This window comes from Nerophis lumbriciformis, linkage group LG06 (genome assembly GCF_033978685.3).
Source record: "Nerophis lumbriciformis linkage group LG06, RoL_Nlum_v2.1, whole genome shotgun sequence".
NCBI classification, from domain to species: Eukaryota; Metazoa; Chordata; class Actinopteri; order Syngnathiformes; family Syngnathidae; genus Nerophis; species Nerophis lumbriciformis.
Window position 1 is genome coordinate 40,810,749 of NC_084553.2, and position 13,228 is coordinate 40,823,976.

At 43.2% G+C, this 13,228-nt stretch overlaps 1 protein-coding gene across 1 annotated transcript in view; it reads left to right on the forward strand.

The window, feature by feature from the left end:
- ush2a (Usher syndrome 2A (autosomal recessive, mild)) overlaps nucleotides 1–13,228 on the forward strand; it is a 363,320-nt gene that overhangs the window by 38,693 nt on the left and 311,399 nt on the right. Inside the window, exon 6 of the mRNA XM_061964341.2 lies at nucleotides 8,350–8,485. Coding sequence (XP_061820325.2) covers nucleotides 8,350–8,485 — 136 coding nt within the window. The remainder of the gene's footprint in view (nucleotides 1–8,349; nucleotides 8,486–13,228) is intronic.

Below are 13,228 nucleotides of genomic sequence, written 5' to 3' on the forward strand. Positions count from 1 at the left end.
AAACTTCCTCGAGCCAGCAGGACACGCCGCTCCCACAAGCCCCGCCCCCTCCGGGCGGAAGCAAGCAGCAGTCTGCCCGGCTTCCCCATGATGACATCACAGACCAGGATTTTTGTTTCAATACTTTTTCGTTAAATCACCCGCCTCCAGCTAAAAACTCTAACGCCATGTCTTTGATAAAACATTATCAAAACATGTTTTTAGAAATCAGGTCTAGTCAGTCACAGCCATCCCAATTTCATGCCCCGCCCCCCAAGACTCATGCCCCTCCCCCCAAGACTCAAGTCCCGCCCCCGTCACAATTTTTTTCTTTTTTCCCACCCACATAACCCCAGGTGGGGGAAAAAGAAAAATATTGTGGCCAAAATAAAGGGGACATTTCTGCCCTCCCCCGCCCACCCCTACAGAGAGTTCCAGACCGCAGGGAGCGCGTCTGGTATCCGCCCCTTGAGGGGGGGGCTGGGGTCGGGAGCTGTGTTGGTGGGGTGGCTCGGCATCACCATGCCAAGCCACAGCCTCCCTCACGGCCGCCACCACCAGTCTACCGACATGTCAAGCCACAGCCTCCGGCACGACCGCCCTCACCAGTCTTCCGACCTGCCAAGCCGCAACCCCCAGCTAGGCCACCTCCACCTGCACCAAGGCTAGCACCTGTCGCCGCACCAAGTCTAGCACCAGCTCCACCACGCCAAGTTCCTCGCCAAGCTCCGGTACCAGCTCCACGACGCCAAGCTCCGGTACCAGCTCCACGACGCCAAGCTCCGGAACCAGCTCCACGATGCCAAGCTCCGGAACCAGCTCCACGATGCCAAGCTCCGGTACCAGCTCCACGACGCCAAGCTCCGGTACCAGCTCCACGACGCCAAGCTCCGGTACCAGCTCCACGACGCCAAGCTCCGGTACCAGCTCCACGACGCCAAGCTCCGGTACCAGCTCCACGACGCCAAACTCCGGTACCAGCTCCACGACGCCAAACTCCGGTACCAGCTCAACAAGTCCAAGACCAAGACCCTCCACGCCAAGACCAAGACCCGCCATGCCAAGACCAAGACCAAGACCCGCCATGCCAAGACCAAGACCAAGACCCGCTAAGCCAAGGCCAAGACCAAGACACGCCATGCCAAGACCAAGACACGCCATGCCAAGACCAAGACCAAGACCCGCCAAACCAAGACCAAGACCCGCTAAGCCAAGACACGCCATGCCAAGACCAAGACACGCCATGCCAAGACCAAGACACGCCATGCCAAGACCAAGACTCGCCATGCCAAGACCAAGACTCGCCTTGCCAAGACCAAGACTCGCCATGCCAAGACCAAGACTCGCCATGCCAAGACCAAGACTCGCCATACCAAGACTCGCCATACCAAGACCCACACCAAGACCAAGACCCGCCATGCCAAGACCCACACCAAGACCAAGACCCACGCCGAGCTTCGCCGCTGGACGCGTCACGCCGAGCTTCGCCGCTGGACGCGTCACGCCGAGCTTCGCCGCCTGACTTGCCACGCCGAGCTGCCACGCCTGCCAAGTTGACGACGCGCCTGCCTCCTCGTCGGCTACGGATATGGCCGCTACCTGGTCGCCCGCCACGCCAAGTGCGCCCACCTCCCAGTCGGCCACGAATGTGGCCAATCCCTGGGCGCCCGCCTCGCCTGCTGCAGCGGCGTTCCACTCGCCGCCGCCACTTGACTTTGCCTCGGTGGATTCGGGGCCACTTGGGCTGGCGACCCACCGCCATGTCCCCCTCCCGCCCTCCCATGACTTTTGTTAAGTTTTTTCTTGGACATCTGGTATCTGTCCTTAAGGGAGGGGCTCTGTCATGTCTGTATTATCATGTTTTGTTTTAAGTCATGTTTTGTTTAGTTTCTGTCTTTTCACTCCCTTGTCTGGTCACCATAGCAACCATTAGTTTTCACCTGTCACGTCACGCACCTGTTTCACGTCTTGAGTCACGCACCTGTTTTCGTTAATCATGTCCATAGTATTTAAGTTAATTAATTTTCTGTTGTTCGGCCTGACGACCTCACAACACATTTATGCTCTGTTCATGCCTCTAACTCTTTTTTCATGCCGGTTCCATGCCAAGTAAGTTTTTGTTTGTCAAGCCACAGTTAATGTTTTTGTTTAATTGTTCATAGTTTATTCTCCGCTACTGTGCGCGCTTTTTGTTTGATCCTTTTTTTTTGTATTTATAGTTAATAAATAAATCATGTACCTTGGTTCCCGTCTCGCCCGTGCCAACTTTCCGCTGCATCCCGGAAAAGCAAACAACCAAGATCAAGTCTTGACAATATGTGTGTGTGTATATATATATATATGTATGTATATAAATATATATGTATATGTATATATATATATATGTATGTATGAATATATATATATATGTATTTATATATATATATATATCTATATATATATGTATTTTATTATATATATATATATATATATATATATATATATACATATAAATAAAATAAATACTTGAATTTCAGTGTTCATTTATTTACACATACCTGTATACACACATAACACTCCTCTCTACTCATTGTTGTATTTGAAAGTGCAATGATTTTCAGCCAGTAGCAAAGCCTTTGAAGAAGCGTAGGTATGGGCAGTGTAATATTCTGGGTTGGAGTCAATAACCAGGCGAGGTGACAAAGTTACGTCTCTTTACTTCATACTTCAGAACCGACTCCCACACCTGCCGTCAGGGTGCGCAATACAACGTAAACCCTTGGCAAGAGGACGTGACGACAGGCTGTCCTCACTCAGGTCTGCACAGACCTGGAGGGGGCGTGCCTTAAGTCCGGCTGGAAATCGGGAGAAATTCGGGAGAATGGTTGTCCCGGGAGATTTTCGGGAGAGGCACTGAAATTCTGGAGTCTCCTGGAAAATTCGGGAGGGTTGGCAATTATGGTTGGAATGGTTCACAAAATCCACGGCTCGCATTTCATGGTTTTGTTCGTCTCGGTTTTCGGTTCGGTTTAGCGTACATTATTCTTTTTAACGCCGCAGAATACCATATATTCCAATAATCTACCATTACCATTCATCAGTTGTGAGCCTTACAAAAATATCTTTAAGCTCTGCCTCTTGAATTACTGTCAACAAAAAATTTAACTGTACTATGTTTATAACCACATTATATACCGTCAACATGAAGTGAAGCACAAGCTTTATCAGTACTTTTTTCCTTCGTTTAATCCACAACAAAAACAAAACAAACATGAGGATATTCTGGCTCGAGTGTTTTTACCATGCACTGAAATTGTCAAACCACTATCACAGCTACAGCAAGGCTGCAAAGTTGGAGGTGTTCTAATGTAGGTTTCGCCGTGGTTGCCAGCAATGTCTTTTGTACTTTTGTTAGAGTTATTGCCCAGTCCACGTCACCACTATGAGGTTGTCTAAAAGCTGTGGTGAGACAAAGCTTTGTCTTCGCTTTCTTAGGACAAAGCAGTCATTTAACAAACTGGAGTGATGTCTCCACGAATGACCTGACATGTTGGATGTGTTACTGACCACGCACAGAGCGAGGTGGCCATTTCCCAACTTGCTGGGACAAAAGGGCGTGGCAAGCACTCAGTCCGCGGCGCTGAAGCCGATGAGCTCTGGCGGGAGAAGCTGGAACGCGTAAAGCGGTTGCCTCGACATTGGAGGTTTGGACCCCGACCGCTCGCAGCCGAAGTCCTGAGTCTTTTCAAGTGACCCAGAGCCGGTCGAAGTACACCGCCTTAGAGGAGATGTGCCAGGCAGTGGCCATCTTTAACATTTTGTTACCTCAGTCAGACCGGATGTTGCATAAAGCACTGTTAGTGTGCTGCTAGTGAGCTCTTCACAGCTACTATGTACAGTATTTGAGTGGAATGAGGTTGTGTTGAGAAAAAAAAAAGTGCCTCTTAAATTATGGCTGTGGCAGTCTATACATTAAGCTTGCACTATGTCAGTGTACATTTTCGCCAGGCACTCGGTTACAGTGTTAGAACAATGGAACCTCCATTTATGAACTAAATTGGTTCGTGAACAGGGTTTTTAAATAAAAAAATTCGTATAGTGAAACTAATTTTTGTAAATAAAAATAATGGGTTCCAGTCTATACAAAAAAATCCTATTTTAGTTAGGATTTGTACACTTTGAACACAATATAAAGTGCTATACAGTATTGTATACCAAACAAACATAATAAGAAGGTAATAAATTAACTATCTCTGTATTAACATGGCAAAAGCTGCTGTTCTTTATGCGCTGCTCTGGCTAACACGTGCACACACACACAAATCCCTTTGGTGCACTCACAAACGATCAGAAACTACACAATTCCTTAACTTTAACAACCATATTGCTGCAATAATAAAAAATGTAAAAGGTAAATTCCATTTACAGTACATAAAGCTGATTCTGATTAACTTTGGCAAATTCCTCTCGTGAGTTTCTCCTCACAGCGAGAGAAATGAGCAGACAGAGGGAGAGAAATGATCCGAGGGGCCGGGTAGAAGGGCCCTGTGTACTTGTGCGTGTGTGAGCACTTGAAAGAAGTAACGCTGAACAAGAGGTAGTGTTCTCCGCTTAGGCATCTTTTCCCAGAAAATTCAGTTGTCATCACAATTAAAAACTTGCTTTGGTAGGAAGGCTGCTTCCTCAATCTATTTCAATACGAGCTGTCCTGCCGGCAGCCATTTTGTACACAGAAACATGGTTTGCACACTGAGGCATATTTGGCTGAATCTAAAAGTCTGTATACCGAATAAATAGTGAGTTTCGTAAATCGAGGTTCCACTGTATTATAAGTATCAGCTAATATTAGAAGCTGTCATGTTCAATCATTAAATTACAAAAGACAATGTTTATAACGCTACAATCCCTGACATTGGTGGTCTCATCCACAACAACCCAAGCAGACGAGATGTGTGGGTTGTCTTGACTGGATTAGCTTTGTAGTTTGTTTGCAGACTTAGCTGTTGTTTCAAGTAGCCATTCGACATGGTTTACTTCAGGATGGTGGGGCGGATGAGATTTTCGGGGACGTATGAGCCGTCCGTGGAAACATAATTCCCCCAGACAAACGTTCCTTCTCCTTACTATGACATACTTTCAGTCACATTATGTACATTTCTGTGGTAATTCTGCGTTCAACAATAGATTGTTTTACTGACAAATTCCGTGATTCCGTCCGCGGCTTTAAGGCGTAAATCATAGTGCTCTACGTATGTTCAGAACTACACTTACACGCTCCAATCTAATTAGTAACACATAGAAAAAAGAAAACCACAGGTGTTTCCAACTGTGTCTGGTCATCTGAGCAGTTCGGATTAGCCATGATTCCTGGTAACTAAAAGCAAGGCAGTGGGCTGCATCGTTTGATGAGTAGATAACGCCGGACGTGGGGCAGCCTTCCTCTCCCTCAATTTATTGTTTATCAATTGGGACTTATACCAAACCGAAGGTTTCTGTTAGGTCCTGATTTGAGTTTGGACCCAGGATGCAGTCAACTGCCTTTTTTAATGTCTGCCGTGACACTATATGCACAGAAAAAGTTCTTCACAGAGGGCTCAGCCGGAGAGCGACAAAAAGGAAAATCAAAATAAGGGTATTGGCAAAAATAGAATTACTCTTACAAGTAACAAAAATTAAGAGGAGAACCTGGGCGAAGCCACTAGGATTTATACAAGACTATTGTTATGGTTACAGAGGGGAGATGACGGCAAAGACACCAGGGGCGGTATAGTTCTATGTATATATATATATATATATATATATATATATATATATATATATATATATATATATATATATATATATATATATATATATATATATATATATATATATATTAATAAATATATAACAACCAACAATACTATAAACTAAACAATACTAACCAAATAAACTATAGAATGGTGTGTGTGTCTAAACCCAAGAGTGTGTGTGTGTGAGGCTATGTGTAAGGTTAACTGAAGTATGTGTTACCAAGTGTTGTCGAGAGCGAATGAACAAGGCAGTCCGTGGGGCAGGCAGATGATCCAAGGCAGGAGAGAAGAGACCAGGTCCGTGTCCAGAGCGAGGGTCGAGGATTGAGGAAGGCAAAACACGGAAGATGTCCAAGAGCTAAGACTCGGGAAGGAACTGAGGGGGGAACAAACAAGGACGTCAGGCACGGAGGGAAAACGCAGAGAAAGACAGAAAGCATAAAGCGAAAGTAGGCTTACTGTCCACCATTGAGAACTAAGTTCCCGCGAGGATCCTTGGGTCCACTGGTCCTTTATTCAGCTCCCTCTCATCAGGTCCAGGTGCGCTGATTGCTGATCGCCCACAGCCTTGCCGGCATGTGAGTGTGACGCGGCCATGGGCGCGTCCCGAGGTACGGCAAGCAGAGCGCAAAGATGAGGACGCATTTGAATGCGCCCTGGCCTTGACAACTATAGTATTAACAACTAACTCAGGGGTGGGCAATTAATTTTTACCGGGGGCCGCATAAGCAACCCGAGCACTGCTGGAGGGCCACACCGACAATATTTCAATTAAATTTTGCTCAATGTTATTTTTGATATACCGTAAGATAATAATAATAATTAATAATAATAATAATAATTTAATTTAACCAAACTTAACTTTATAAAAAAGCAGATTTAACACTGTCTTACACAACACTTCCTGATTTATAATACAATGCAAAAATGTCAATTTCTGCACACGGTTAATTGAAAGTTTATCCTGCATTATCCAACATTTTTCCCCGTCAGATTTGGACAACCATCTGTTGTTAAAAGTCGTTTTAATCATATTTATTTTATATTGTTTTTATATGTAATTATTTTTTGTTTTTATTCAGTCATTGGTGGAGCTAAGGATAATATTTGAATATTGTTTTTAATATTGTTGTGCAGCACTTTGGAAACATTTTGTTGTTTAAATGTGTTATATAAATAAAGTGGATTGGATTGGATTGTCACACCTGCCAGCTTGTCCCATTTCAGTCCTAACATGTCCAAACACGCATTTACCTATGTGAACAAGTCTTTACCTGTGGTTGTCTCTTTAATTGACTGCATTGCTGCCAGCTCCTCCGTGATTTGAATGTCAGCAGTTATCCCACGTAAGAAGATGAGCAGCTGGGCGGTGTCACGTACATCACAGCTCTCATCCAAAGCCAGCGAAAAACAGTCAAAGTCTCTGGGCATATCAGCGCAACAGAGTCCAATAAGCACTCCTTAATAAACTCTCCGTCAGAAAACGGCTTACTTTTTCTGGCGATTTTGTGAGAAATGACGAAACTTGTCCTGGCAGCTGCATCTCTGGGGGTGTGAAATATGGCAAAAAGTCCTTGTTGGGTTTGCAGTTTTACCATCAACGCATCAGCCTCCCTTGCGCGCGCTTCACCAGACAGATTCCGGTATTTTTCCTTGTGCTTCGTCGTGTAGTGGCGATTCAAATTATATTCTTAAACACAGCAACCTGTGTACCACAAATTAAGCACACGGCTTTACCTTTAATTTCTGTAAAGAAATACTTGGCAGTTCATGTCTTGTTGGAAACACGGCATTCGTCATCAACTTTTCTTTTTTTAGCGAGTCATCACTTGTCGCTGTGCACCTTCACTCACAGGTTACACATACGCCCATAAATAACAATTTTCAAAATAAAAGCAGCACAGTTGTATTGCACGCACGACATAGATGTTTTTTAAACTTTATTTTGTAATTTGTGATTGCCGCTGTTCACATTCACTCACAATCACACATGCGCATACGTCCACACGGAAGTAATACAAATAACGCTTTTCAAAACAAAAGCAGCACCGTTGTATTGCACACTCGACATAGATACTTTTTAAAATGTATTTTGTAATTTATTATTGGCCTCACACGGGCCGGACACAGAATGCCCAGGTCTGAACTAACTGAATTCTTAGCAGTGAGACTTCCGAGGAAGAGAAGGGAAGATGAAGGACATGCTCCAAAGTAGCAAACAATCCCACGTCTTCCTGTCGCTAGCCTCCACCTTAAATAAGGGGACGCTTTGTGATGGGAACAGGCGTGGGTCGTAACTCCGCCAATCTTCAGTAACTAAGGAAACAGAAAGCCAAATTAGAAACCGCAAAAAAGGACACCAGGGAATCAAGTGGCATGCAAAGTGAAACATTTTCGCACTGAAAAATTCTGATACAACGTTGATGTATGTATGGTTACACCCCTAGCGTTAATTTGTAATGGTAGTCTGTTATTGCTTTTACTAGTGCTCGCACCACATTGCTTGTGTAAGATGCTTAAGCTGTAAAAACCTGTGACAAAAGCCATGAAGATATTTTTGCTGGACAACATGTCTTACTCTATCTGAATTCTACGGTAGGTTCATGACAGACAGGTCAGTCTGTTTCTAAATGGGCTGGAGGACGACGGCACACCTTCCGAGACACAATCCCTGACCACCAGACTGCGTGATAGCAATGAGGACAGTAGCATGAGTGTTGGCCTCGGCTCCAAAGGTAAGAATGATTGTTTTACACACAGACCGTGACAATTGTACAACCCGCTCTCAGCATCAAATAATCAGAACTTAACCGATTAAAACATTAATTATTTTGTTTTCCTTCTGTTACGCTCGATACTTTCAGTCTAGATATGGGTTATCAATCCTTACTTACAATGCGCAGAAACAGCCAAAGTGCCCAAAAATCACATCCCTAGAATAGGCCATTGAATTTTGTTTCCTCTGCAGATAGAACAAAAATCACACTTCTTAGTGTATCTTGTCTGTGTTTCTTAATATTGTGTCAATGATTAAACCACCTTTTTGCCCACTCCTCATTCAACAACACATTTGAGATTGATTGGTGGTGCCTGGGAGCCATCTCAGAGTCAATAGCAGAGAAATTGAGAGAAAAATGATATCCGTTCATCTTCAGAGTGATAAACGGGTGTTTTTCTTCTCGTTTATCAGGCATTGATCCCTGGTTCACTGCAGGTAGCATCTGATAAGCTGAAGATCACATCAGAGCTTGTGATCAATACAAGTGATTGGCTGCGTGTGCGTGCGTGTGCGTGTGTGCTTGTGCGTGGCGAGGTGATCGTCAAACCCTTAGGGGCTGTGTCTAGAATTCTGATCAGTGAATTGATTGTGCAAATGCTGATCAGGTGTATTGATTAACAACCATGTTTTCTTGTTGGTGGGAGAAATCTTCATCTGATGAGTAAAATGAAAGGAACTTAACTTTATTAGGGTGTTATAAATAACTTGTTCTCCCAAAAGTTAGTTATGGCCTCTCGTTCTACTTCTATTTATCTCAAATGTATCAAACACCACTTGATGTCAGTAAAGGTAACCAAATGTTTCAAAATTATCAACTACTACTTAAATGTAATACAGGCATAATCAAAACGTAATGCATACAAATTACACAAAAAATGCACGCAAAGTTGCTGGTATCGGCTGTCAACGGTTCCAGCAATATAAAAAAACAAAGAAGCCACTTAGCGATGCAACGGATGAGTGAAACAGAGTTTGGAAGACGGAGACCTACGCACAGAAGGGAGAATTAAGGCTTATACCTTGCATCATCCCAGTAACAATAGAAACAGTACTTTACAGAGGAAGCCATAATCCCATTTCCACGCGCTAAAGAAATCCTCAGCCAAAGCTTCAGGCTGCACAACCACACACTGTTCGAACACACTTAGATCCCATAACACTCTCGCACTCTCATTCAGTTTTAGACTCACGCAAACCACCTTAACACACACACACGCTCATCGTCGCACAATGTACTCGAGCCAAACGCGGCAAAGCCTTCCTCAAATGCAAATGTGAGCACACAGGGGCATGCACATGCATACGTTCATATTGGGAGTTTGCTGGAGCACACACACAGTAAAGCTGCTAAACACACACTCTTCGACAAAGCTAGACATGGCAAGGGTTCTGTCAATGCTTAGAGACGTTATCCCTTTTCTAAGAGTTGTTCTCAAACTAGACAGAACTTTGTTGGACACTAAACACTCTCTGGACCAACATCATTGCCTTTTGTGTTTAAGTTTTTCATGTTCCATCAAGCATTGTCAAATTTGGACGCTTGTGTGTGGAGATGTGTTCACTTATCAGTTTGATGTCGTTTTTTGTGCACAGTCCAGTAATACCCTAACTCATCCTTTTTTCCTAGCATCAGTCGGCACGCTTCATGAAAGGTCCCAATATGTGCTTAACTCCTGCCTGTTTTTTACAGTATAAGATTGTTTTGTTTAGAGTTAAGTGTTAATCTCAGCTTTACGAAACTTCTCATATTCAAAATCATGATTTTCTCATATGTAAAGCGTAAAGATAAAACTCTCCCTAAAGTAACATTGTTATTCAGTTATTCATATATCAATCAGGGGTCACACTGACCTTAGAAAACAACTTTTTGTAATTGCTGTTTCTAATTGTTTCAGTTGTTTACACATAGAATGGGGGCTAACGTCGAACCAGTAATCAAAGCTTTAACAGAGGCAGAATGCCACGTGTGTTTAAGCAAATCACAAAATACTGAAAATGGAGTGTGAAGTTTATCCGAGACTTGGTTTTCCCTCCCTTTTTGTGTTGAAAATAATAACTTCTGAAGTAGCAAGTATTGTGTACGTCATACCAAATGCTAGCATGAATGTCATGATGTATTGTCACATACACTATATTGCCAAAAGTATTCGTCCAACCATCCAAATGATCAGAATCAGGTGTCCTAATCACCTGGCCCACAGGTGTATAAAATCAGGCACTTAGGCATGGAGACTGTTTCTACAAACATTTGTAAAAGAATGGGCCGCTCTCAGGAGCTCAGTGATTTCCAGTGTGGAACTGTCAGAGGATGCCACTTGTGCAACAAATCCAGTCGTGAAATTCCCTCGCTCCTAAATATTCCAAAGTCAACTGTCGGCTTTATTGTAAGAAAATGAAGCCACGAAGTGGTAGGCCACGTAAACTGACAGAGAGGGGTCAGCGGATGCTGAAGCGCATAGTGCAAAGAGGTCGCTCACTTTCTGCACAGTCAGTTGCTACAGAGCTCCAAACTTCATGTGACCCTCCAATTAGCCCACGTACAGTACGCAGAGAGCTTCATGGACTGGGTTTCCATGGCTGAGCAGCTGCAGCTAAGCCATACGTCACCAAGTCCGAGGCAGTGGTGTAAAGAACGTCGCCACTGGACTCTAGAGCAGTGGAGACGCGTTCTCTGGAGTGATGAATCACGCTTTTCCATCTGGCAATCTGATAGACGAGTCTGGGTTTGGAGGTTGCCAGGAGAACGGAACATTTCGGACTGCATTGTGCCGAGTGTGAAATTTGGTGGAGGAGGAATTATGGTGTGGGGTTATTTTTCAGGAGTTGGGCTTGGCCCCTTAGTTCCAGTGAAAGGAACTTTGAATGCTCCAGGATACTAAAACATTTCGGACAATTCCATGCTCCCAACCTTGTGGGAACAGTTTGGAGCGGGCCCCTTGCTCTTCCAACATGACTGTGCACCAGTGCACAGAGCAGGGTCCATAAAGACATGGATGACAGAGTCTGGTGTGGATGAACTTGACTGACCTGCACAGAGTCCTGACCAGAACGCGATAGAACACCTTTGAGCTGAATTGGAACGGAGACTGAGAGCCAGGCCTTCTCGACCAACATCAGTGTGTGACCTCACCAATGCGCTTTTGGAAGAATGGTCGAAAATTCCTATAAACACACTCCGCAACCTTGTGGACAGCCTTCCCAGAAGAGTTGAAGCTGTAATAGCTGCAAAATGTGGACCGACATCATATTGAACCCTATGGGTTAGGAATGGGATGGCACTTCAAGTGAATTAGTCAGTCAAGGCAGGTGGCCAAATACTTTTGGCAATATAGTGTATATATGATAATATAATATATCAGTCTTTATATAGCACAGAACTATCTGATATCGAGATTCGGTGTCTTTGAGTAAACGCACAGACGGTTACAGAAACGTCCTGCTTCACCGGTTTCTGTAAAAAGCACAGATTTTGCGGAATGTCTGCGTGAAAGATGCTGTGGGTTAGATTACATCTTAGTTTTTTTTACTAAGACAGTTTGGGGGAGGTCCTTTTCTTTTATAGCATGACAAGTCAAGAACTATACAAACCAGTGTTTCCCACAGATTGCCTATAAACTTATGGCAGTGGGGGTGTGGCTAAGGGTGTGTTGGGAGTGTCAATATGACGTCATCACATAATTTGCTTTTCTATAAAAAGGCTTAAAAAAAAGTTATACGTATGATTTAAACAAATCTGTGTTAACATATTTTTTTCATATTATATTATATTGCTCTATTTTTCAATTGTTGCTGCTTATTTCCTTACTAAAATGTTGCACAGGTTGCACTTTGTACACCCCAGGTTTATTGATATACAGGTATATTATTTTGCGCTCCATGAATGTTGGAATTTAGTTTGCTGAATATGTAAACAGCTTTTTAAATTGGAAATGAAAAAAACAACTTGAAAATGTTTGATAGTCTCCACAATAAAGCTACTGTAAAACTAAGCACACAAAAAAGTACTTTAAAAATACATATGAAGTGCACATACCTGTCAGAATCATGTTAAATCAACAATACAGTTTATGAACTAAAAAAAAGCCATACAATTATACCGGATAAAGGTTGACTCTATTGCCGCTAGATTAATGCTAAAGTACAATGGACCAGCTCATTGCCAGGCCAAATGAAAATTAGCAAAGTGAACTTGTACAAATGTTTATCAAATGAGATTTTAATGGAACAAAATGTATTTAAAATCCCAAGTGTATTTATACTTACAGACATACAGTATGTATTCACCAAACTCTGTGGAAACAAATACTGCCCGCTAACTTTGTACTTCTCAATGAGTCTCCTGCAACACACACGCCACGCAACTGCTGACTAACTACGAAAGCCAGTTGCTCAAACCTCAGACTCCTAATTATAAAACAAATAACGTAGTCAATGTATTGTGAAACATGATTGCAGGAAATGGAAGCACATACTGTTTATCACCTGAAAGGTAAAATGTTATTGTATCGCAATCTTAAAAAAAAATAGGATAAATAAGAATATTTTTTAATTTCAACTTGTGGCGGCTCGCCACAAATGAAGGAACACGTGGGAAACACTGAAAACCTACTTTGCATATGATTTAGTGTCACCAAGTACACACTTTGTCAGCTTTGGATCATGAGCCTAACCAATATGAGCAGGTGTAGGCAGATATCAC